Source organism: Schistocerca cancellata, chromosome 2 (genome assembly GCF_023864275.1).
Source record: "Schistocerca cancellata isolate TAMUIC-IGC-003103 chromosome 2, iqSchCanc2.1, whole genome shotgun sequence".
NCBI lineage: Eukaryota > Metazoa > Arthropoda > Insecta > Orthoptera > Acrididae > Schistocerca > Schistocerca cancellata.
In genome coordinates, this window is record NC_064627.1 from 356,031,993 (window position 1) to 356,058,816 (window position 26,824).

General features: G+C 42.1%; 1 protein-coding gene across 1 annotated transcript in view; it reads left to right on the forward strand.

Annotated features, from left to right (window-relative positions):
* The window catches only part of LOC126154066 (uncharacterized), a 204,215-nt gene that overhangs the window by 9,239 nt on the left and 168,152 nt on the right, over positions 1 to 26,824 (forward strand). The window contains exon 2 of the mRNA XM_049916112.1: positions 5,403 to 5,670. Coding sequence (XP_049772069.1) covers positions 5,403 to 5,670 — 268 coding nt within the window. The remainder of the gene's footprint in view (positions 1 to 5,402; positions 5,671 to 26,824) is intronic.

Below are 26,824 nucleotides of genomic sequence, written 5' to 3' on the forward strand. Positions count from 1 at the left end.
TGTGTGTGATGTCCTTAGGTTAGTTAGGTTTAATTAGTTCTAAGTTCTAGGCGACTGATGACCTCAGAAGTTAAGTCGCATAGTGCTCAGAGCCATTTGAACAGCGCCCTCCATCTAGCTCGGGGGTGTGACGATCTAATGCGCCAGGTGGGCAGAATTTGGCATGATATGCCTCAGGAGAACATCCAAGAATCCAATAGCTCTGTCAACCAATGCCAATCGGAATAACTGCTTGCAGAAGGGCCAGAGGTGGCCCAACGCATTACTGACTCGCTCAATTTGTGATGCCCTTTCTCTTGAAAGAATCATTCAATTTTTCTGAAATTGCGATCATTAGATCGTCAGTCCATGCACATCACACCTATCGATTTCTGTCCATTCGGATAATGGCTTCGCAGTGTGTCGTTTTTCTTGTCTTAGAGTGTATTGTATTTGTGTACAAGTACATGTGTCTGTACGTATGTATGTATATGTATATATGTAATGAAGGTATATGTATGTATATCTGTGTATGCCAATAAATGCGTGTGTGCGTTGCAACGTAACCTTCTGCTACCAGTGGTATAGTTAAAACATGACTAGTAGGAAGATTACTGTCGCTTGTCATGCCCTACAGCTCCTGTAAGCTACCCTCTGTAGTTAGTCTGTGGTTTAACAAATTCGTGTGCTCCACGAAATTACAATCCCCTGCGTGTTACTGAACGCAACGGCTAACGCAATATTTTTTTAGAACCAACTACAGAAGGCACCTATGCAGGGCTTAATAGGTAGCATAGAGCCTTTATTTACGTTCATGACCCAGCATTCGACTATGGTACTGACTTTCACCCATTTTTTATGATGAAAGGAGGAAATAATTAGTCAAGGGTATAGATTAATTGATATTTATTCAATACCGATGCCATTTCAACAACTAGCCGTGTGTCTGTTGGAATATACATCATCACAACTGGTGTCTCTAGTTAACGTGATTCACTTACGCCATGTAATTATGGAAAAGGAGAGGGGAGCGCAGGCCTGGCTTCAATGGAATTTCATGCAGGGACGCAATTATACCTAAACCCGTGCTTATGACATTTAATTGCTGTAGGTCACTCAGAAAAAGTTCTGCAAAGACACTGCAAGTGAACTCGGTCAGGGCGGAAGAGTATTTGCCTGAATATTTCAATTTTCGTTAAAACGTATACTGAAGAGAGGGTAGCAAGTGGTGCACTTGACTAAGACTGCCTATTCTGGTGTAATCTTGCGTTCAAAAACAACATCACGTTACTGAGCTGGGGGGAAGAACATTTACTATCATATGGTAGGAAAATTTTGCAAGTCTTTATCCAATCAATGGGCATTAAAATCTGATCATTCCCAGATACATTAGTTTAAACCATGTACTTTACGTAATGCACTTCATTGTAAGTGAACCAAATAGTTATTGGTGGCACAAGAAACATGAACTATCAGCATGATGGTGGTCCACACACGTGGCCAAGTTGCGGTTGCCAACAGAGATGCAAAAAATAGCGACACACGAGATTATTCCTTCCCTGCCTTACACTCACGAACTACCGTATAGTTATTCACTCGTCGCCTCGCGGGATTAGCCGAGAGCTCTCAGGCGCTGCAGTCACGGACTGTGCGGCTGGTCCCGGCGGAGGTTCGAGTCCTCCCTCGGGCATGGGTGTGTGTGTCTGTCCTTAGGATAATTTAGATTAAGTAGTGTGTAAGCTTAGGGACTGCAGTTAAGTCCCATAAGATTTCGCACACGTTCGAACATTTTTTTTTAATTCACTCGTCTACTGTACATTTTCAGACCGAAAATGCACTTTACCATTGTGGCGGTTGCTCCAACCGACTACGTGGCAGGAAAGCAAGTACACAAAAAAAAAAAACATATGAAAAATAAAAAAAACCTTAAAATAAACTACTGGCCATTAAAATTGCTACACCACGAAGATGACGTGCTACAGACGCGAAATTTAACCGACAGGAAGAAGATGCTGTGATATGCAAGTAATTAGCTTTTCAGAGCATTCACATAAGTTTGGCGCCTGTGGCGACACCTACAACGTGCTGATATGAGGGAAGTTTCCAACCGATTTCTCATGCACAAACAGCAGTTGACCGGCGTTGCCTGGTGAAACGTTGTTGTGATGCCTCGTGTAAGGAGGAGAAATGCGTGCCATCACGTTTTCGACTTTGATAAAGGTCGGATTGTAGGCTATCGCGATTGCGGTTTATCGTATCGCGACATTGCTGCTCGCGTTGGTCGAGATCCAATGACTGTTAGCAGAATATGGAATCGGTGGGTTCAGGACGGCAATACGGAACGCCGTGCTGGATCCCAACGGCCTCGTATCACTAGAAGTGAAGATGACAGGCATCTTATCCGCATGGCTGTAACGGATCGTGCAGCTACGTCTCGATCCCTGAGTCAACAGATGGGGACGTTTGCAAGAGAACAATCATCTGCACGAACAGTTCGACGACTTTTGCAGCAGCATGGACTATCAGCTCGGAGAGGCTGCGGTTACCCTTGAAGCTGGATCACAGACAGGAGAGCGTGCGATGGTGTTCTCAACGACGAACGTGGGGGTTCAAAAATGGTTCAAATGGCTCTGAGCACTATGGGACTTAACATCTATGGTCATCAGTCCCCTAGAACTTAGAACTACTTAAACCTAACTAACCTAAGGACAGCACACAACACCCAGTCATCACGGAACCTGGGGGCACGAGTTGGAAAACGTCGTGTTTTCGGATGAATAGAGGTTCTGTTTACAGAATCATGATGGCCGCATCCGTGTTTGGCGACATCGCGGTGAACGCACATTGGAGGCCTGTATTCGTCATCCCCATACTGCCGTATCACCCGGCGTGATGGTATGGGGTGCCATTGGTTACACGTCTCTGCCACCTCTTGTTCGCATTGACGGCACTTTGAACAGTGAACGTTACATATCAGATGTGTTAGGACCCGTGACTCTACCCAACATTTCAGCAGGATAATGCACGACCGCATGTTGCAGGGGGCCTTTCTGGATAAAGAAAATGTTCGACTGCTGCCCTGGCCAGCGCATTCTCCAGATCTCTCACCAATTGAAAACTTCTGGTCAATGGTGGTCGAGCAACTGGCTCGTCACAGTACGCCAGTCACTACTCTTGATGAACTGTGGTATCGTGTTGAAGCTGCATGGCCAGCAGTACCTGTACACGCCATCCAAGCTGTGTTTGACTCAATGCCCAGGCGTATCAAGGGCGTTATTACGGCCAGAGGTGGTTGTTCTGGGTACTGATTTCTCAAGATCTATGCACCCAAATTGCGTGAAAAAGTAACCCCATGTCAGTTCTAGTATAATATATTTGTCCAATGAATACCCGTTTATCATCTGCATTTCTTCTTGGTGTAGCAATTTTAATGGCCAGTAGTGTACGTCCTCCCTGGACGGGAATGTACGTAACGTACGTGCCGGTTGTGGCACATGGACGAGGACATGTGGAAGTTTCGGTCCGACCGTGATTCGTGCACGGATAGCCGAAGAGGTTAAGGGGGGTAGGACGTCAAACGGGCGGACTTGGAGTAGGAGAGGCACCACGGGACATTTTAATTTCCACTGTCTATACTTTAACAAATAAATTCTTAAAACTTTGTTAGCATGACCAGGAAGGATTCAGAATTCACACTCATAGCAGTGGAAGTTCGAAAACATAACGAAATGATTTTTGTTACATGTGAAATCTCATAATTTTTTTCACTTACTAATGTAAGTATTTGTTGCTATTGGTACACTTTCTTCATAAGTAAGAGAGATCCTTCGATGAATTTTGCACAGCATACAAACCATACTTAAAGGTGAGTGAAACTCTAGAATTTTCCAAATCTATTAAAAACTGTGGTAAAAATTGAGGTAATTAACTACAAAAATTTTGTTTTTTCTAAACATGAAGTTTAAAATACAATAGCTCATTTGTTTCTTCATAAATTAAATAAATTATAGAGTTTGATACACCTGTAAGTATGGTATGTATGGTGTGGAAAATTCATCGAAGAATCTCTTTAACTTCTGAAGAAATGTGTACCTATATCAACAAATGCAGTCATTAGTAAGTGAAAAATGATGAAATTTCGCACGTAAAAAAAATTATTTTGTTATGTTTTCGAACTTCCTCTGCAATGAGTGTGAATCCTGAGTCCTTCCTGGTGATGCTGACAAAGTTTGGTGAATTTATTTGTGTAAGTATAGACACTAGAAATTGAAATGTCGTGTGATGCCTCTCCTGCTCCAAGTCGGCCCGTTTGACGTCCTACCCCTCCCTTAAGGTGACCGCTGGCCCAAAAACGGAAAATACGTTTTCGAGTGGCAGTCTGGCACAAATTTTCGTTGTGGTCATTCCATTATACAGCCGATGTGGTTCATATTCGCAACTGCGGATATGTTTCCTGTGTGAGTAGGAAGGAACTGCAGTGCCACTGATCTTAAGTGTCGACACATTCACGGAAGTGTAGTGGGAAGGAAGGAAGGAAGGAAGGCGGTATAGCACTGACGTAAAAGCTGCGCCTTGACGCCTAATGTGTGCATCGCTCAGCGTTAGACTCGTACTTGTTCCGTTTGTAGTCTCTTGTGAACTTGCCACTATTATTCTTTTCGCGAGGGGTAGCTGCTACTAGTGTCCAGAGATCAAATCACCGTCGATCTGGAAGAATCCTAAGGAAATGCAATCCAAAAACAAAGGAAGTAGGTTACAGTACACTTGTGCGCCCACTGCTTGAATGCTGCTCACCAGTGCGGGATCCGTACCAGATAGGGTCGATAGAAGAGATAGAGAAGATCCAACGGAGAGCAGCGCGCTTCGTTACAGGATCATTTAGTAATCGCAAAGCGTTACGGAGATGATAGATAAACTCCAGGAGAGACGCTCAGTAGCCCGGTACGGGCTTTTGTTGAAGTTTCGAGAACATACCTTCACCGAGGAGTCAAGCAGTATATTGCTACCTCCTACGTATATCTCGCGAAGAGACCATGAGGATAAAATCAGAGAGATTAGAGCCCACACAGAGGCATACCGACAATTCTTCTTTCCGCGAACAATACGAGACTGGAATAGAAGGGAGAACGGATAGAGGTACTCAAGGTACCCTCCGCCACACACCGTCAGGTGGCTTGCGGAGTACGGATGTAGATGTAGATCGATAGGACCGAGACGTCGGTTGTAGGGTGCGGCCGTGGTGTGTTTACGCAGCCCTGGCTCAGCAAGAGCGGCGAACACCTCTGCGTGACCTGGAGATAAGATAGGGGGAGGGCGCGCGGTCAGCGGCTGGCGGCTGGCGGCCGGCGGCTGGCGGCTGGAGCCCCGGCAGACACAGCCGCGATGCCGTCCGCCAGCGCCAGCGAGGCCCCGCGGCCGCCCAGCCGGCCGGCCAGCGCCAGCCCGCCGGGCTCGCCGCCGTCGGCGCCCACGTCGCCCCCGCGGCCTCGCGCCACCTCCGCCTCCCGGCCCGCCCCCAGCGCCCTCAGGTTCGCCGACGCCGACGCCGACGCCGTCGCCTCCGCCCCCTGCAGCCCCCGCGACAAGGCCGCCCCCGCGGAGCGCGACCACCTCCGCCACAAGCCGGCCGCCGCCAACGGACATGCCGGCGCCATTCGCCGCCACGTGGCCGGCGCGCCGACCACTGTCCAGGTCAGTTCGGCGGGATTCGCGTTCCCAGAGACGCGAAAAAGAGTAAGCTGTGAGGGGACTGATGACCACAGCAGTTAAGTCCCATAGTGCTCAGAGCCATTTTGAACCACTGCTGTGATGGTCCGTGGTGCGGAAGTAAGGAAGAATAGGCTTTACGCCCCGTCCATATCGTGGCTATTAGACGGAGGGAAGAGAAATTCTCCCAATCCGTATGTGACAAACAGCGAACCAGTGCTTAATAGTATTTTAGTTGAAATATTTCCAATATATCGTAGAGAAGCAGTCGTTCTTAAGGCCTCATCCTCTTCCTTGTCCTGTCTTTCGTACGCCTGTAACGCTCTCTGTACTTCTTGAGATAAATATCCGTTGTTCAGGAAGACAGTTTGCAGGAGTTCCACTTCCGTCTGCAGGCTATCGCCATCTGAGGTGGTACGGGCTCGGTGGATCAAGGTCTTTAGAACGACCATCGCTCGTGCAGTATGCTGGCAACTAGTAGATTGTAAATAAAGGTCAGCATTAGCGGCATTTCGAAATTGTGCCAATTGTGCCGTCACACAATTTTCACCATGTGTACGAAATTAACTTTACAGTGACATTCTAAGGGTATCGGTGTAGTCCTGACAACAAACACTGGTGCTCATTCATAAATTACAACAGAACGGCTAACGGCTAATGTAAGATTGGTAATTCTTCAAGCCCAAAGGCCTGCCTACGAAATGTGACACAAAAATGTCGCGTCTCAACTCACGCTCATGCTCTGTATTGAGTCGAGCCGATGATTATCACTATTCGTGGCAGCGACGATGCCCCCAGGCCGTGAATACTGTTTTCCCAAATGACTCGAGACCAGTTTGGGGATAGACTCCAAGTGGGCCACAACCGAGTCACTTCTCTTCCCTCCGTATTGGTTAAAAACAGTCTTGGTTGGAATTTTAGGCGCCGGCCGTGGTGGCCAAGCGGTTAAAGGCGCTACAGTCTGAAACCGCGCGGCCGCTACGGTCGCAGGTTCGAATCCTGCCTCGGGCATGGATATGTGTGATGTCCTTAGGTTAGTTAGGTTTAAGTAGTTCTACGTTCTAGGGGACTGATGACTTTAGAAGTTAAGTCCCATAGTGCTCAGAGCCATTTGAACCATTTTCGAATTTTAGTTTTTTATTTTTCAACGACGCGTTTCGCCTTATTTAGGCATCTTCAGGTTATCTTACCTAGATGGACGCGAGAGGCACCAAGATCTGCATAACGCGTTCCCGTTCCCAGGAGCGAGTAACAGAGTAAGATGGGGGCTGAGGTAGTAAACATAATGCGCCACAGCGTCGTGTGCCAGTACTGGAGCCTAATACAGAGTCACCTCAATAGGTGGCGCTCCAACGCAGCAGTTGAAACGTCCCCTTAGAAGAATTAATGAATTCCTGTGCTGATAAACCTATTACATTATTTGGTTTTCAAACAGCTGAGCAGAGCTGAACGTACTCAGACATTTCGCTCTTTACCTATTCTGATCAACAGTAAACTGACACACAATATTTTTTAGCGCAACGCAATCTGACTTTCAATAATCCCTACAAAAGAATGGCCCTGACAAACAATAACCTATACCTTTCATAAATCACTTAGCTCACAAAAATCTTCTTTACTCAAACTACTGCAATACAGCGAACGACACTACTGCCAGCTAAATAAAAGATTCTAACTACTGAAGTCCCTAACTACTGAGGGGCATAGTTGGCAAATGAAATATTTTGATAAAGAACAAACAATGTATTTACCTTAATAGTGTTCAAAAGTCATAATATATATATATCAGTTCATGACATCCATGCTTACAAATTTACTGTCTCTGATCGACACACGTCCAGATCATCCGCTCTCAAAACTCCGCCATCTCTCTCCCCACATCCACCACTGCTGGCGGCCCACCTCCAGCTGCGCAGCGCTACGCGCTGTTAACAGCCAACTGCCCAACACTACAATAGCGAATGTTACAACAATGCTAACCAGCCACAGACTGCACACAGCACAGCCAGTGATTTTCATACAGAGCGCTACGTGGCGTTACCAATATAAAAACCTAAACAGCCTACTTACACAGTGATGAGAATGAGAAATCGTAAACTGGATAAACATACCCCTACAACTTTATAAATGTGATGCACACAAAACATTGATAAGATGGAATTACTAGGGGCAACACCTGTGCAATAACTTAACCTAAAATTTTGTCGAAGTAAAGTATAAATGAAGGCGGTAAATTTAAATGAGAAAACGAGGTGTATAATACAACATACAGATCCAGTACATAAACAAATTTTTCGTATCATATACCAATAGAACAAGAACATTTAAAAAAGAGGACCTTAATTACAGATAAAGAGGCCGCCCATAAAACACTCAATACTGCATCATTCGGAGCTAGAACGTCTAGCAAGAAAACTTTTTTTATAAAATACAAGTAAAATTATCAGGCTTAAAAAATACACACCAACGTGGAAGACGGATGTTATGCTGGTAAACTTCCCTCCTCCCCCTTTTTTTATAGCTACATTGAAGTGTGTAAAATGCGTCATCATTTAAATCGACAAACTCGTAAGTATCCTATTTGAGTAAAAAAAAAAAACCCTCTAATGGCTAGGCTAAGAAGACGACATAAGACCAGAGAGGAACAGGGCTCATATTTAGGCAGAATTACGAGAGCTCAAATAGGATACTTGTGAGTTTTTCGATTTAAATGATGACGCATTTTACACATTTCAATGTAGCTATAAAAAAGGGGTGAAAGTTTACCAGCACAACATCCGTCTTCCACGTTGGTGTGTATTTTTTAAGACTATAATTTTACTTTTATTTTTTAAAAAAAGTTTTCTTGCTAGAAGTTCTAGCTCCGAATGATGCAGTATTGAGTGTTTTATGGGCGGCCTCTTTATCTGTAATTATGGTCCTGTGTTTTTAATGTTCTCTTTCTAGTGGTATATGCTACGAAAAATTTGTTTATGTACTGCATCTGTGTGTTGTATTATACACCTGGTTTTCTCATTTAAATTTACCGCCTTCATTTATATTTCACTTCGACAAAATTTTAGGATAAGTTATTGCACAGGTGTTGACCCTAGTAATTCCACCTTATCAATGTTTTGTGTGCATCAAATTTATAAAGTTGTAGGGGTATGTATATCCAGTTTACGATTTCTCATTCTCATCACTGCTGCGTTGCACCGCCACCTATTGAGGTGATTCTGTATTAGGCTCCAGTACTGGTACACGGCGCTGTGGCGCATTATGTTTACTACCTCAGCCCCCATCTTACTCTGTTACTCGCTCCTGGGAACGGGAACGCGTCATGCAGATCTTGGTGCCTCTCGCGTGCATCTAGAAAAGATAACTTGAAGATGCCTAAATAAGGCGAAACGCGTCGTTGAAAAATAAAAAAAAAATAAAATTCCAACCAAGACTGTTTTTAACCAATACGGAGGGAAGAGAAGTGACTCGGTTGTGGCCCACTTGGAGTCTATCCCCAAACTGGTCTCGAGTCATTTGGGAAAACAGTATTCACGGCCTGGGGGCATCGTCGCTGCCACGAATAGTGATAGTCATGGGCTCGACTCAATACAGAGCATGAGGGTGAGTAGAAACGCGTCATTTTTGTGTCACATTTCGTAGGCAGGCCTTAGGGCTTGAAGAATTACCAACGTTACATTACCCGTTAGCCGTTCTGTTGTAATTTATGAATGAGCTTCAGTGTTTGTTGTCAGGACTACACCGATATCCAGCAAATAAACAATTTTTTCAGCCTTCAGTTACAAGGTAATTTTACTCGTTTACCTAGGTTTCGATTCCAGTAATGGAATCTTCTTCAGAACAAAAAATTAAATTATTATTATTATTATAAATTATTATTTTTATTTATTATTATTATAGGTTTCGATTCCAGTAATGGAATCTTCTTCAGAACAAAAAATTAAATTATTATTTTGTTCTGAAGAAGATTCCATTACTGGAATCGAAACCTAGGTAAACGAATAAAATTACCTTGCTACTGAAGGCTGAAAAAATTGTTTATTTGCTGTACATTTCACAGTTGCTGACACGCTGCAATATGTTAAAGATTTGTACACCGATATCCTTCGAATGTCACTGTAAAGTTAATTTCGTACACATGGTGAAAACTGTGTGATGGCACTAATGCTGACCTTTATTTACAATCTACTAGTTGCCATCATACAGCACAAACGATGGTCGTTCTAAAGACTTTGATCCACAGAGCCCGTACCACCTCAGCTGCCGATAGCCTGCAGACGGAACTGGAACTCCTGCAAACTGCCTTCCTGAACAACGGATATTTATCTCAATAAGTTCAAATGGTTCAAATGGCTCTGGGCACTAAGGGACTCAACTGCTGTGGTCATCAGCCCCCTAGAACTTATAACTACTTAAACCTAACTAACCAAAGGACATCACACACACCCATGCCCGAGGCAGGATTCGAACCTGCGACCGTAGCAGCAGCGCGGCTCCAGACTGGAGCGCCTAGAACCGCACGGCCACCGCGGCCGGCTATCTCAATAAGTGCAGAGAGCGTTACAGACGTACGAAAGACAGAACAAGGAAGAGGATGAGGCTTTCAGAACGACTGCTTCTCTACGATATATTGGAAATATTTCAACTAAAATAGGCGGAATATTAAGAGACATAAAGTTAAACTAATCTTTCGATCTCCTTCCAAAATATCAGCGCTTTTTGGATGTGTTAAAGACGACTTAGTTGCTCATAGCAAGTGTGTACAGGATTCCGCGTGAACATGGAAAAGCCGGCCATAGTGGCCGAGCGGTTCTAGGCGCTTCAGTCTGGAACCGCGCGACCGCTACGTTCGCAGGCTCGAATCCTGCCTCGTGCATGGCTGTGTGTGATGTCATTAGGTTAGTTAGGTTTAAGTAGTTCTAAGTTCTAGGGGACTGATGACCTCAGATGTTAAGTCCCATAGTGCTCAGTGCCAGTTTAACCATTTTGAACGTGGAAAATCTTACATACTGCAAACAACGCGCACTGTGCAGGGTCGAGTTATAGAACATCAACGGCATACTCTTCTTCTCCTAGCAAATAAGTCCGCTATCGCTGAACACTATATTTCCACTGGTCATTCGATGAAATATAATGAAATAAAATTGTGGCCCATACGTCAATCTTTTGGAGTTAAGTCATCAATGAGTCAGTGGAAATACGACTGTGTGAATCCATTATGAATCGAATTCTGCATAGGACCCGACGGTAGAAAAATTTCGTGCTCTAAGTAATAGGCGTCGTACTGCGATCTCACAATGCGAAGACAATCGCCTTGATATCGAAGAGGCGAGTCTTCACCACGTAGGGCGCGCAGAGCAGCGCACAGACTTGCAGCAGACGCGCATGCGCTCAAGGAACGCTTACGCAATGCCAACTAGGACACCAAGCATGTGCCGGCGGAATCTTAAATAGGGGAGCTTAGTGTACAACTCGTAAGTGTTCAACTGCAGATGGCCAGGAGACTCTGCGCCGAAATATCGTAGCAGCAAGTTACACACATACGGCAGTTCTCCCGTAATTTTATAGAAAACGCTGAAAATTATGTAACTCTGGGAAGCTGCACGGGACACCAAAGCAAATATTTTTCTCTAATATCATATTTTCCTGTGAGAATTTTTAAGCTGGTAGGAGTTTTCTCTGGATACAAATTAATTAAACCAAGAAATTCCGTACTTTGCATGGACGTTGAGAACACTTCTTCTAATGTGTCTTCCTGTGAGGCACCATTGAGGAGGGCATCAAATCTTACTTATAGTAGACGAAAAGTAATAAAACAATTTTAATACTTTGTTGCTAAGAGACAACAACATTAACACAATGCCTCCACTGACATGTAAACAAAGTTTACACTGGAGGGTCACCTTCCGTCTAACACAGTCAAAGACAGAAGCAGTGTACTTAAATTCTGGTCCTGTTCTGATTCAACAGGGGTTTTCTAAACAATGTTGCACATCTCTCCCCACACGAAAAGGTTCAAGTGGGGGGGGGGACAAACCAGGGGATCGAGTAGGCTATGTACAGGACCACAGCTGCCAATCCACTTTCCTAGAAAATATCTCTTAAAGAATCGACGCACACGACGACTGAAATGTCCCGGCGTCCCGTCTTGCTGGAATCACATTCGCTGTTTTGCAGCGAGTGGAAAGTGATCTAGCAATTCTGGTAATGCTCTGTGAGGAAATTTTAATAATGCTTGCCATTTAATAGCCTAGGCAGGGGATATGACCCAATTAAGCAGACACCAACAACACTTTCCAACACCATAATGTAGAACCGCACTTGATGAGCACGAGGAAATGTGGCAGTTGGTTTAAACTCACTACAAACATGGTACTTGTGGATACTGAAGACCCAATTGCTATGTAATAAGCAACAACCATATCAGTGTTCTCACTTTAGGTGTATCGGCCCATTAGCAAACATGGACAGTGCTACGCCAAGACGTACAATTAAACAGCTAATACAACTGAAGAGTGAAGTATGCTCTCTACCGCTACAAAAAGAACAATTACAACAATAAATAATTTTTTACAGCTGAAGTGTGAGTACGCCCCCACTGGGTTAAATAATACTTGCAAGAAATTATGACACTAGAAAAAGATATTTGTTTTTATGTCCGTTGCAACCTCCCAGAGTTAGTCTGTTTAAACAATGTACACCTTGTAGAAGCAAACATAAGGAGGGATAAATGAGAATGTGTAGTGATTAGTACTCACTCAAGGCAGAGCACTGTTAAAAATACGTGCTGAGTGTCAACTGTGTGGTAGTCGGCCCCGGTGGTCGAGCGATATAGCGCGTGCCTGAAAACCGAGAGGCCGCAGATCGAATCCCGGCCAGAGAACGGAAATTTTCAGTCTGTCTTTATTTTAGCCTCCTTCTCTCAATGACGCCAGGAATAGCACGTCTTTCGGATTCTACATTAAACTGTAGATCTCCTTTCCCCGGCTGAGTAAATGGTATATAGTAGGGACACTGGAGTCGCCGAAGTGCTGCCCAATTGAAAGACACACTCGGCTACTCGGCCATTGCGCCAGACTGTATTATAAACCAAGAATGCTACAGATCGGCTGATCAACGGATCTCTTTTACGCACACGGAAACTCTCCGCTATTCAGAAACTCAAACCTGAATCACAGACTTCTTCCACTGTAACACCTCCAACAAGTTGTGGAAATATATACCACGAGTCGTTATTTTTGAGCGCTTAATTTACTCTACCAGTTTCAAACTATCAGTAGCGTCTGTCAAAAAAACTGCAACTGTAAAAAAAAAAATAAAGAAAGAATGAAATGAGAGAGAGAGAGAGAGAGAGAGAGAAAGAAAGTAGCTGTTCCATGTTTCGAGAATACAAAACACTATTCGAAAGACTTCTATGGAATCTAGTTATTGCAGTGGTTCCTGTATTATGCACATATAACACTCCGGACGTTCGGTATATTGGGGCCTAAAGAAGACGTTACTGAGGGGTTGAACTAGTAACTTAAGTATTCAAAAGTAACGGCTGATGGCATATATTTCTACAACAATCCGATCGGTGGCTGTGCCTCATACCACATTTTTATGATGGATTTACAATTACCTCCAATAAGGTATTCCAGCAGCTCTGTATATTTCTGACTACATTGCGCCACATAAGCGTAAGTAATAGCCCTATAAAAGCTTGTAAATGAAGGAAACATGAATAAAGTATACCTTCACAGAAGTAGCCTTCAAGCGTAACACTTCGACGTTCCGTCGACTTTATAACTGTTACGACGAACAAAAATCAGGCAAAGACGGGGCAATAAATTTCATGGAAGGAGCACCTCAATATTACCTGAAATGATTACACGTGACCATGCAGAATCTAAATTAGGGTCAACCAGTATGGGTTGGAACAATAATCTCGAATACAAGCCAGTTATAAATATATGTCAAATATATTCTGGGGCAATTTTGATAAACGCATTGAGCAGACTAGGGACTGAGAAGAACTCTGCGTGCTCCCAAAGAAGATGCAGGAAATATACATACGAAAAAACCAACTGACTGTCATTACCTCGTTTGATGCAGCTCTCCATTTCTGACGCTTATCAGGTCTGCTCTTCATTTCACAGCTGCAGCGTTCCACACAAAAGGCGATCTGCCTCATGTGTTCGTTTATAGGCCTGTCCTTACAATTACTTTTCCTCTAACGCCTCTTCATCTATTGGTTTCGGCAATGACACATGTCGTAATTAATATGTGCCCAACAGTTCTTCGCTTCATTATGTTGTTTATTATACACGTTTTCCTGTTCACTCGCTGTAGGGTGTCCTGTTCACTTTTTTGTCAGTCCAAGTGGTCAACAGGCTCCTGCTACATCACATTTCAGATGGTTCTAATCATTTCATTTCTGGCTTTCCCACTGCTCATGTTTCGCACCGGTACAGAAATGTATTCCGAACACAGCTTGTTATATGTATTTTCCCGTCCCAAGGCTTACATTTTCGATGTTAGTCAAAGTTAAAGTAGTTCCACACTCAGGGAATGAGTATAGGGCGTCAGATGCACGAATCCTGTACCGCCGTTCTATGCAAGACCCTACAGTAGGCGCTTCGCCGTTGCCTTCCTCCGACTTGCTATGAAGTGTCTTGTGGATGACTGTGCTGAGTGCTTACACAGCTTAGAGTAGTGTTTGTGTTGTTATGGATGAAGGGAAAGGAGAGTGCGAAATCCGGTGATGGTACGTAGCCTGCTCCTCTGGAACAGCACCAAAGGAGCTGCTCAATTTAACGTTCCCATTAGATAGACGGATCACTAACAGCAGTGTGACATGCCCTCACTTCATCAGACACTGCGGTCATATTTGTAGTTCAATCCAGAACATCGGCGTGGGAACCTTACATCATCACCTGTCCTCACCGTGCCGCCCAAGTACTGACAGTGAAGGTTTACCATCACCGCCATTCGAACCGGAAAGTTTTTTCGTCTTGAGCAATCCTTGCGACAGTGTCTTTCTTACGTGATCTTTCCTAATCAATTTCACTACCGAGGTAGGAAAATCCGTCCACCTGTTCAAGAGAGTCTTTTCACATTTTAACATTTAGCCTTCCTGCATATCCACCCGCTGCGGACATAATTACCATAGTTGTCCTTCACTTTGTGTGCATATTATAGCTATCAGCTAGCAGACGTTCTATTTCGTCTACCGTCCGTCTCATTATCTGTTGACAACCAACTACCACCAGTCAAAAGTAAGTCACAAAATAACTCACAGACTAAAGTGGATTCAGGTACCACGTGCCATAACTGGCTGAATGGGTGGAGGCACAAAAGCAAAAAATCATTATTTCAGAAGGCAATTTCCAGGTACCGTACAGGTGGACGACATTTGCAAGTAGTATGCAGATGAGAAAGTTTGGCCTGAACGTGGCCAATTATGAGCAAAATAAGTGAAAAAATTGATTACTGTATTGATGCTAACAGCATAACAAGGCTAGAAAGTTACCGGCCGACGTACGATCACGACTGATGAATGTATCTCTGTATTACACACAGTGAAATGATACGCAGCACAGGGACACAAACCTGACTGCCTGACTTCTCCTGTCGGCACACCTCCAGTAAGGCAGACCTGGAGGAAGACCTCTGTAAACCGCAGCCGAAACGTCAGTTTAGTTGAGTGACACCTATTTTGCAACATGACGCGTCATCATGCCCTGAAAACTCTTATGTTAGCGGATACGGGCCGCAGAAGCTTTCGCACTTACAACTGAGTTTGTACTCAAAACTAGTCTACCAATCCCTATTGATTCGTCCTAATTTAGCTTCTCCACGGTTACCTTTAATTGTTTTAGGTAATATCGTGATGCTTCCTCCATAAAAGCTGTGCTCAGTTTACTGCTCTGTCATTGTCCACATTTTTATTCGCTTGCAATGGCTGCAAAGTCAACGGAACATTAATATGTTACTCTTGAAAACAATTTCCATCTACGAGGATAAAGAATGTTTTTCCTCATCCTATATTCATACGTAACCCTTTCATCAATATGCGCCATCTAATCGCAGAAGTAGAGAGCTGCAGGAATACTTTACAGGAGACATTTCGACGGGAGAAATCATGGCTTTAGATTTGGATCTCTGTCTGTCCTAGAGACATTAGTTAACCAATCGTAAACATTGGTCAGCCTGTAACTTTCTGGACTTATGCAGTTAGTACTTAGCAAGAATTTTCTACCAGCGAACTATCTAATAGTCATTAAGATATTAGAACCGAACTGTTAATAAGTAATGAACCCAGTAGCAGTTAAGTTGTAATTTCTTGATGAGCATTAGAGAATCAATAAGGACTTCAATGTAATCTCATTTCATTTAGAAGCAAACACAAGGACGGGTAAATCAGATTGTCATCTGATCAGTACTTACACAAAACAGAGGACTGTTTGACGTGTGTAGCAAATAGGATATTTTGTCAGCCCTAAGAGCTGTGTCCGTTATAGGCATTAGGCAAAAATCAAAACAAGCTTATCTAATGCCGGGATAAAATACCAATAGCTGTTTACAAGCAACACAGTGAAGCTCTGATTACATTTAAGATACAACTTCGTTAATAATTCCTAGATTTTTCTTGTGTGTAAAGCCTGTCGTCATCATAGCTATCAGACACGATGTATTGCGTAATGCCCTATTTGCTTGTAAAATCACTGCTGTCAGCGGTACCCAATCCCGGTGGACATTGCTATCTCTCTTGATTCGAAACACGACACACTAACTGGATAGTTTAAAAAATGTGTAGCTTTACAACTGGAGAATTGTTATTAGAATAAATTACAGAAATTCAGTGAAAATGCAGAGTGAAATCTTGAGAACGACTTGACCCCTGCAGTTATACGCAGCATTTACGAGATACTGTTATATTATAAGCCTAAATGACGCTCTTCATCAGTATAATCCACCGCAAAGCCGTATGTCATGTTTCACGTTGCAGGAAAGAAGCTAGAGCCTCAGCATAGTCAGGACAGAGTGAAAAAGTACATTAATAGATAGAATCTCCAACAGTCACTAGTTCTCTCTTGCGACAAAACAAAGGAATGAGGAACAAAGATGAAGTAGGAACGTTAGAGCACCACTTCTATCAATTCCATATGCTCTGTCAAATCTTGCAGAATGCAGCACACTTAATCTTTGGTTGTGTCTTTCAACATTGACTTATCATAGCAACTATGGTGTCCCTTAACCGTTTCTAGAGTGACGCATTGAATTCAATTAATAACTAGCTTCTCACCTGACTAAATACGTTATGCAATATACAACGAAATAAATCAACATCTATGAATGTAATGTCATTTTTAAGGCAGACGCAAGCTGCGTTCCCGTTGCAAAATGCGAGAATGTTAATGAGAGAGCTAGATTGGTCAGTGAAAATCCGCTGTGATGAATTAGATTTTTTTACGTGATTGCAGAAAGATGCCCAAAATTTGAACTCATGTTGACTGATGTCTCAAGACTTGGATCGTCTCGTCTGAAGTCAATGACACGCCTGTTACCATCTACCTTTCGTCTACTTAATACTCTAACATGACATGTGTGGTATGAGCCGCCTTCAAAAATATATGCTGTTCATGGGCTTCTTAAACTGGTGTCTTTCTTCCCTAGGGTTATTCGCACAACACCATAGGGTTTCAGTAAATCTCCTGGAATTATCATTCTCTTATTTCCATATCCGTATTCCCGTTACGAAATCGTGAACCTTGAATTTAATTTCAGATGGGATGCTGTTTGTATGTATCATTTGGGAGGGCAGAGGGAAAGAAGGAGGAGAGTGTAACCTCCCCTCTCCTTCCCTGTTCCATATATTGTCCACATTAAACAAAGCCCAGTCCATGTAATTAATAAGCAAAGTCTTTCATGAAGATTTGAGAGGGGCGAAGAGTACGGTAAACTTTCAAGTTTACTTAGCTTGTCATGTTGAGATGGTTCCAGTTCTTCTTGTCTAGGGGTCTAATTCTTGAAGTTGAAAATCTAGCATCAAGTGCTCACGGTTGGTTTGAACTAAATATATTAGAAGATTGTTGTTGCAGAATTTTTTACTTAAATATATTTTCCACTGTTTTTCTCACATTTTAGTATATCATACAGTATTTTGATTTTTCACATTAACAAAGCTGAAATTACATTGTTCGCATCTATTATACAAAAGTACGTCCCATCACATCAGAAGCAAGATTACGACTCTCACACTCTGCGGAAATAACAATACTCGAAAGGGTTTACAATTTTTTCTTAACAAATGAATTCCTACTAGTTTTCGTTAAATTATTGATTTCGATTACTTTTTGGTAAATTACTCAAGAAATAAACATAGTAAATAGTACAGGATTGCGTAATTAATAATAGAAATTTTAAGTGTGCAAATAATTCGTAATTTCAAATGTTTCTAAAAAAACAATTTTAACTGTACATTGTGAACTAGTACTTACCGATTGTAAGATCGAAACTAAAATATTTTATAAAGTAATTCATTTTCATTAATCTTAGCTTGAAATATAATATACTGTGTATAAAATTATACGAAAGTTCTCAGAAAAGCAACTGAGATAAAACTGACCTGCCCAAAATTTGAAAAATAATACTGGTATCGACAACTGCAGTTGAGGAAAAGAAATTCTAGAGGAGGATGTCCCATTACAAGAGGAAGATTAGAAACCAGCGCTGCAGGCGCCTGAATTTGTATGGAAGACCTTCTAAAAGCACACTTACGCTTGCCAGTGTAGCTGAGTAACTTCATTAATCTGGTACACGTTTACGAACGGATCTGGGTCACTTCTGTATCTCTCAAGCTTGCCTCTTACTCCTTACGCTTTATGAGTGGATGAGCTAACATGGTGCTAGTAAGTTCCGTATTACATCACGAGCGCAGGAAGATAAAAAGTTGCTGCTGAAATGAATCGCGCCAACTTGTTTTGTAAATAGACGATATGATCCTGAAAAATCTGCTGCTGGAAATTAAAAGAGCATTACAAGCAGAACTCTCCTAAACTAATCTCCTGTAACGGCACGTGCCTCAGAAATGTGTTACCTCTTATCCCACGTCTAAGGTCGTTACATGTACTCTCAGGATAATACTGCTCAGATTAATTTCAACACGTGCCTGCAGATAATGTATGTAATGCAATATTTGTACATTCCTCTTTTGAGTTTACTTCACCTAGAACATTTTCGGGCACTTTCACAACTACAAAACATGCGTGTAACTCCGATCCGTCGACTATTGCGCGTGTGCGTTAACTTCAACGCTGATATCTGAAAAGTACATCACGCACAAGACTATCTAGTTCCCTGGGCCCGCATAAGTGAGCGCTGTACGTACAGAGTGAAGCAAATATATTAACGCAACAACTGTACTCTAAGCCAAAATTTTCACAACTTTTCCTTTCTGAACCACTCTTGCTTTTAACGATATTCAACTGCATTGAAACTCTTGCGTCTTTTCCTTTGAAAGATCACTTTTACTTTGCCGAGTCTAACGTTTATGCCTAATTTTATAAAAAAAAATGTGTAAATTAGTGCTGGTTTTGCTTGATTGCGATGGCTGTAAGGTTTCGTTGTGGCCTCTATGGAAGTGCCGGCTTTTAAACGTGTTCTAAAGTTCCAAATAAAAAATGTTGTGTCTATTCAGACGTGTATCTATCGAGATAACGTAATATCTGTTACAGTTAGGAGTACAGACAAATTGCATCGCAGTACTACACTCTTCATCACAAATCCCATACCACAATGTCTAGAACAATAGCTACCTGGAAGCCTGCTACTGTAACAATTGTGGGTATTGTCAGAATTTTCTACTCAAAAAATATTCGTAGCAAAGATAATTCCCTAGGGAAGTTTGTTTATCTAAAAGCCATAAACATTCGATATTTTCGGAGGTCAAGAACAAAACTGCATCCTTTATGGGTGTAAAAAATTATAGACGGTAATCAGTAAGGCCATAAAACGCTTGTGGGCTTACATTGTTAACCAAAAACTTACTTTAGTGCATTGTTGATTTCTAACGGCTGAACGTTTACAGAGAAGTGTATAACAACACACACTGAAATTAATTTATGATAGAGAACATTCTGTGTTATATGTATAATATGGAATATGTCTAAAACGTATAGTTCGAAACTATTCAGCATCATGTAATTCAGAGCTTAACACCAGTAAGCGTGTAAATTGTTTTCTTAGAAGCATTGATAATAACAGTTGTGAGCAATCTGAAGGGAGTTCGTTTACAGTGACAAATAAATTAAAAAATAAAGAGGAAAATAAAATCCCAGAGCTACCGAAGGTTCACAACATTGGGTTTAACATTCTGTCATGCAAATACTTTTCTGCTAGACGAGCAATGATACATTGCAAAAAATTCATACGTACTTAAATTGACTGAGCACGTGTGGTAACTGCATCTTTGAAGGGCTTCTTGCGTAGCATTTTACGACACAGTTTAGTTTCATACTCATTCAAAAAATTTTTGGGGGATTTGTTAGGCAAAATGCTGATTGTCGGTTATGAAATTAATGATCGACTATGTGAGTATTCTGAATGATACTTAATGCTCAGACGTTTCACCTCAGGAGATCAATGCGAAAACAAGCAACAGGAAGACGAAAATGAAAAAGGGCGCACGGCAAGCGACACAAAGCAATTTTCAAAGTAAATGGCCAAATGTAGTATTTTATCTGCCGCTCTGTGGTTTGTGTGTCTGTGTGTATGTGTTTTAGAATACGTAGCCCCTAACAGCAGCCGAAGCAGCATCACTGCCGAACAGTCTTCGCGCGTGAAAGCTTGATAAACCTGCAGGATGGCAAAGTACTGTGACGTGAGCTGACAATTTCCACTCGGGCAAAATTGAAATTAGCTATCTGCGAAACTAAGTTCTATAAATAAATTAACTGTTAAATAACATTTATTTTGTTATGTACGTAAACTGATAATGTTTACTGTGATAATACTCGCCGGCCGGTGTGGCCGTGCGGTTCTAGGCGCTTCAGTCTGGAACCGCGTGACCGCTACGGTCGCAGGTTCGAATCCTGCATCGGGCATGGATGTGTGTGATGTCCTTAGGTTAGTTAGGTTTAAGTAGTTCTAAGTTCTAGGGGACTAATGATCACAGATGTTAGGTCCCATAGTGCTCAGAGACATTTGAACCATTTGATAATACTCTGTGTTTTGTTTCGCATTTTAGCAATTTTATGAACACTTATGATTATTCCTTTTCACGTGGATTTTTTGAGACACTCTTCAGAAATGTTGTGAATAAATAATACGAATGTCACTGAAATACAATATGTATCTATTTATTTTTACTTTAAGTTATCCTTGAATATGCCTTATGTTTGCTTAGTTGAGTGGAAACGTTATACCTTTGCAAAAGTAGTGCCTACTGTATATTTCTAGTCATGGAGTTCAGTACTCAACTCCAGAACTGTCGAGACTGCACCTGTTGGTCTGTTTGCTGGCTGGCGGTGGTTGAGCCAGTCTTCTGCCCGATGCAGGCTTGCTGTCTTGACTGTTACTCTCCTTGCAAGTTCAGTTATCGTGTGGCTCTCTAGAAAAAGTGGCTCGGTAGTAAAGTGACACACTATAAATCCAAAAGTCTCGGATTCAATCCCTGGTCAACTCTAGGATTTTTTATCTGTTACTAATCACTTCTTTCAGCTCTAACAATGTTTGTTGGTGTGAAAAAAGCCGAGTGGCATCGTGGTTGGAAATCCACTTGAAACTGTTGGTCCCCCATATATGGCTGTGGAAGACAGTTCAGACGTCGGACGAAGTTAACGGCACACCACCTCCAACAGGACCATGTCTAGGTGCATTTCATTACCAGTTTGTATGTCTACTGCCGAGCAACTCGTAAGATGGGTGTCTACTGGCGAAACCTTACTGATGATCATTTCTTACAGCGAGAATCAGTCTTGAGCTTCTCCACACAAGAAATCGAAATACTTGACAGCAAAGTGTTTTCCGTTGATCGAGAATCATAAAACTTGGCGAGAAGCAAGGTTTCGCTGTACAAATAAACGAAAACATCCGAAAAATTGTGAATCTGTAATTATAACACATGGAAAAAATTGTTATTTACCAAACTTTCTCTGTCCACCTGTCTGTTTTTTCTCAGCAGCTGGTTGGTGTATCAAATTGGTAGCTGTTACCTCTCTTTACCCGACGTGCTGTAAAACTCGTCGTGGGCGCTTACTTACGTTTTACTGGCCAGCTCAAGTTCTGAAACCTGCTAAGTGAATGATTTGTTAGCAATCATTTATTATTGTTTTTAAGGTAGCATTCCTCAGATGGTAAAAAGGAAACTCTTATAGAATCACTCTGTTGTCCCCAACTCTATCAGTCTATCTGTCCGACTATTCAGACCTATTTTCCTCAGCAACGAGTACACGTATCATATTGAAATTTATGCCACGTACTAAGGTCTACAATCCCTTAGCGAAATAAAAAATGAAGCATCTAAGTCAATGTAGCCAAAAGATACAGCCATTAGTGCCACATACACTACTGACCATTAAAATCGCTACACCACGAAGATGACGTGCTACAGACGCGAAATTTAACCGACAGGAAGAAGAAGTTGTGATATGCAAATGATTAGCTTTTCAGAGCATTCACACAAGGTTGGCGCCGGTGGTGACACCTACTACGTGCTGACAAGAGGAAAGTTTCCAACCTATTTCTCATACACAAACAGCAGTTGGCCGGCGTTCCCTGGTGAAACGTTGTGATGCCTCGTGTAGGAGGAGAAATGCGTACCATCACGTTTCCGACTTTGCTAAAGGTCGGATAGTAGCCCATAGCGATTGCGGTTTATCGTATCGCGACATTGCTGCTCGCGTTGGTCGAGATCCAATGACTGTTAGCAGAATATGGAATCGGTGGGTTCAGGAAGGTAATGTGGAACGCCGTGCTGGATCCCAACGACCTCGTATCACTAGCAGTCGAGATGACAGGCATCTTATCCGCATGACTGTAACGGATCGTGAAGCCACCTCTCGATCCGTGAATCAACAGATGGGGACGTTTGCAAGACAACAACCATCTGCACGAACAGTTCGACGACGTTTGCAGTAGCATGGACTATCAGCTCGGAGAGGCTGCGGTTACCCTTGACACTGCATCACAGACAGGAGCGCCTGCGATGGTATACTCAACGACGAGAATGGCAAAACGTCATTTTTTCGGATGAATTCAGGTTCTGTTTACAGCATCATGATGGTCGCATCAGTGTTTGGCGACATCGCGGTGAACGCACATTGGAAGGGTGTATTCGTCATCGCCATACTGGCGTATCACCCAGCGTGATGGTATTGGGTGCCATTGGTTACACGTCTCGGTCGCCTCTTGTTCGAATTGACGGCACTTTCAACAGTGGACGTTACATTTCAGTTGTGTTACAACCCGTGGCTCTACCCTTCATTCGATCCCTGCGAAACCCCACATTTCAGCAGGATAATGCACGACCGCATGTTGCAGTGGGACTTTCTGGAAACAGAAAATGTTCGACTGCTGCCCTGGCCAGCACATTCTCCAGATCTCTCACCAATTGAAAACGTCTGGTCAATGGTGGCCGAGCAACTGGCTCGTCACAATAAGCCAGTCACTACTTTTGATGAACTGTGGTATCTGGTTGAAGCTTCATGGGCAGCTGTACCTGTAAACGCCATCCAAGCTCTGTTTGATTCAGTGCCCAGGCGTATCAAGGCCGTTATTATGGCCAGAGGTGGTTGTTCTGGGTACTGATTTCTCAGGAGCTATGCACCCAATTTGAGTGAAAATGTAATCACATGTCCGTTCTAGTATAATATATTAGTCCAATGAACACCCGTTTATCATCTGCATTTCTTATTGGAGTAGCAATTTTAATGGCCAATAGCGTATTTTGATACAATCTCACTCAAACGTATATGGTACTTCCCGTTGGCCTAGAGTCATGAAATTTACCAAGAAGCAAGGTTTCACACTACAACCAAAGGAAAAAATCCGAAAATTGTTAATCTGTAATTATATCACAAGAATGTTTGTTTGTTTTTTGTTATCAGGCTGTCCGTCTGTCCATCCGCCTGTTAAGACCTCTTTCTCTCAGGAACGGACAGAGATATGAAGTTTAAATTTATGCCACATACTAAAATATTCGTTCCCTTGACAGTATAGTAAACGTTAGCTCCAAAATCAATGAAATGAAAAGATACAGCGATTTATGTCACATATTTTGACATTCGTGAACTCGCTCATCAAAACTTATGGGATACTTCCTGTTGGTCTAGAATCATGAAACTTGGCAAGAAGCAAAGTTTCAAATTAATTTCACTTTCCTTCCAACCACAGCTGCATATTACGGACAGTTATTGATTACATTGTAATTGTGCAGTATCCATCACTATACTGTCTCATTAATTTATTGCATTAATGTGCATGCAGTGGCTTGCTGCCAAGGAAAGATATATGATAAATGCTCCGAGACTGAAGCGAACTTATTTGTGCAGCTGGCAGTGGTTAATGTCGTTGTTTTGTTGGAGTTTATCATCCTGTCGACATCGAGGTCATCAGAGAGAGGGAGTATTTGGTACTTTATCGGCGAAGGAACGGCCGTGAACTTCTTAAAGGAACGCACACTCAAATCCCGTGAATGATTTTGATGTATAACGGAACAGCTGAACGGGAACCGTTGCAAATGGATCAGGAACGCAGACGTTCTGGCCACGAGTGCAGTATTTTGAGAATTCTGGTACAGAAGAAACGGAAATGATGGGTTTATTAACCAATTATTCGTCACAAAATATTAGTGGGGGACTGATTTTTGACATCGAACTGTGTACATAGGTACGATTCACGACCAAGCGTCACAGCTTCATTCCGGATTTCTGCGTTTCGTTTCCATGCAGCTGAACAGTATCTCCGACGTTTTTGGTTCAAATGGTTAAAATGGCTCTGAGCACTATGCGACTTAACTTCTGAGGTCATCAGTCGCCTAGAACTTAGAACTAATTAAACCTAAATAACCTAAGGACATCACACACAGCCATGCCCGAGGCAGGATTCGAACCTGCGACCGTAGCGGTCACGCGGTTCCAGACTGAAGCGCCTTTAACCGCACGGCCACACCGGCCGGCGCGACGTTTTTGATTTGCTGCCCAGTGAAAGAACACTTCTGTAGTAAACTCGCTGTTCACTGCCACTGAGTTACTCTAATAGAAACTCACAACAGCGTAAGTAACATTTTATGGCGCGAAAACAATACCGTCAAATGGGGTGAACAGAAACAGTTTTAATGAAGGAAAAAATTAATAATTAAAAAAATGAAAATGAAAATTGTATGAGATTATGGAGCTTTGACCTAAACTTAATTTATTATGTCCTGTGACCTAGATAATGATTTTATAACATAAAAAAATAAAAACTTGGTGTTTCTATTCAACACCACGCAGAGACGGGTGAATAAAGCAGCAGTGTTAATCTTTTTATTGTTTCTATTTATTGGTACTTTGGATGAATAGTAATACATAAAAATCTGTTTTCTTTTTAGACGAACAAGAAACAAAGCTTATCTGTGTCAAAAAAGTTTTATTCTTGACAGTATTAAGAATATTGCACTACGTTATATCTGTAATTACGTTATTGTAACGTTACACTAATGAACTTGGTTTATTTGTTAATGCATTAAGCCACAGATATCACGTTAAAAATGATATCTTTGAATCTAGAAGTCGTATCAGCAAAAGTAACAAAGAGTTTTCGAACATCTCCTTGACTAAAAAGTGACTTCTCACCTTTTAAAATAAATGTGTGTAATCGGCCTTGCTTTTTCCGAAAACAACATAACTTTTACTTCTAAATACCAAATTTTACATCAGTACACTCTAAAAGACTGCTAACTTTTTCTACGACTGAAACAGTACGAAGAACATTTAGTGAAGCGATGATAAGAGAAATTTTAACACACTAGCATGTGACACGTTGGCATCATTCTGGAGGCTTTTAACAGCGTGGTGACTCACAATTTCTTTCTTTATCTTTCTCTGATGAAATCATACCTCTGACCCTCTAACTCAAGGGCTTCTGCACATGACTGCCACTGCAAATACTGCGTGAACGTACTGTACATCACAGCTTATCGCAGCAGCGAGTGACTTGTGGCAGATAAAGTTTTTGTTTCTCTCTATTACCGATGTAGTGAGGTCCATTCATTTTAATATATCTTCGCAAGCTATGCAGCAGCAGAAATTAGGATGCAGGGCTAGTTGTACGAGAAAAAGCTGTTGATCAGCAGAACTTCAATTAAACACTAGTCTACTGAATTTTACGGCAAAGAAAGGGAAATCTCAAGTTCGTACGTTTCTCGGAAACCATTTTTTTCTTGAAAAGATACGAGTTTAGGACATTGTTATTAATATAATTCATTCCCCGAAGTTACGCGGGAGGAAAAACTGTATAAGTCCCACGTTCGGTACTTTTACCATTTTGGTGATGCAATAGTATGTATGTTGGAGAAAGTAATATCTTTCCTGATTCGTTTTTTGGCTTAGTCTCTCGGAATTGTGAGCTCTCAAAGTATCTTATCAAAGATAGGTCTTTGGGATAGTCCGTTTTAGTGGCCTTGAGGACATCAAGTGTTTCACCACCAACGATACTGGGCACCAATGTACGTACCTCACGAAAATTAATGCTCTCCTTAATGGCTGCATAGGTTTAAGTACTACTTACATTAAATTATGATGTTAATATTAGACTTTGTGGCTGTGGACTGTTTTAAATAGTTACTGTTGATTGTCATCATCTCTGCACAGTCTACGTTGACTGACAATATTTTGAGACCAATAATCTGGCTAAGGCGGGACTAAAGTTCGCACTATTCCAGAATCACTGTCCTTTGGATCTCACTCCCCGTGTAATTTATCTTTCAGACACTGAAGACTCACGATGTGTTTCATTAGTACTTTATTCTGTCTACTAGCGGTGTAAATAAAAGCTGATCCATGTCCGTGAGTTCTTGTGTTGGTGCTTGATGGACACATTTCTTGTTGCTACTATTGTGTCTATTCTATGATTACAGTGCTGCGATTATTCGGTCTCCGTATAGACACTGCTGGTCTAG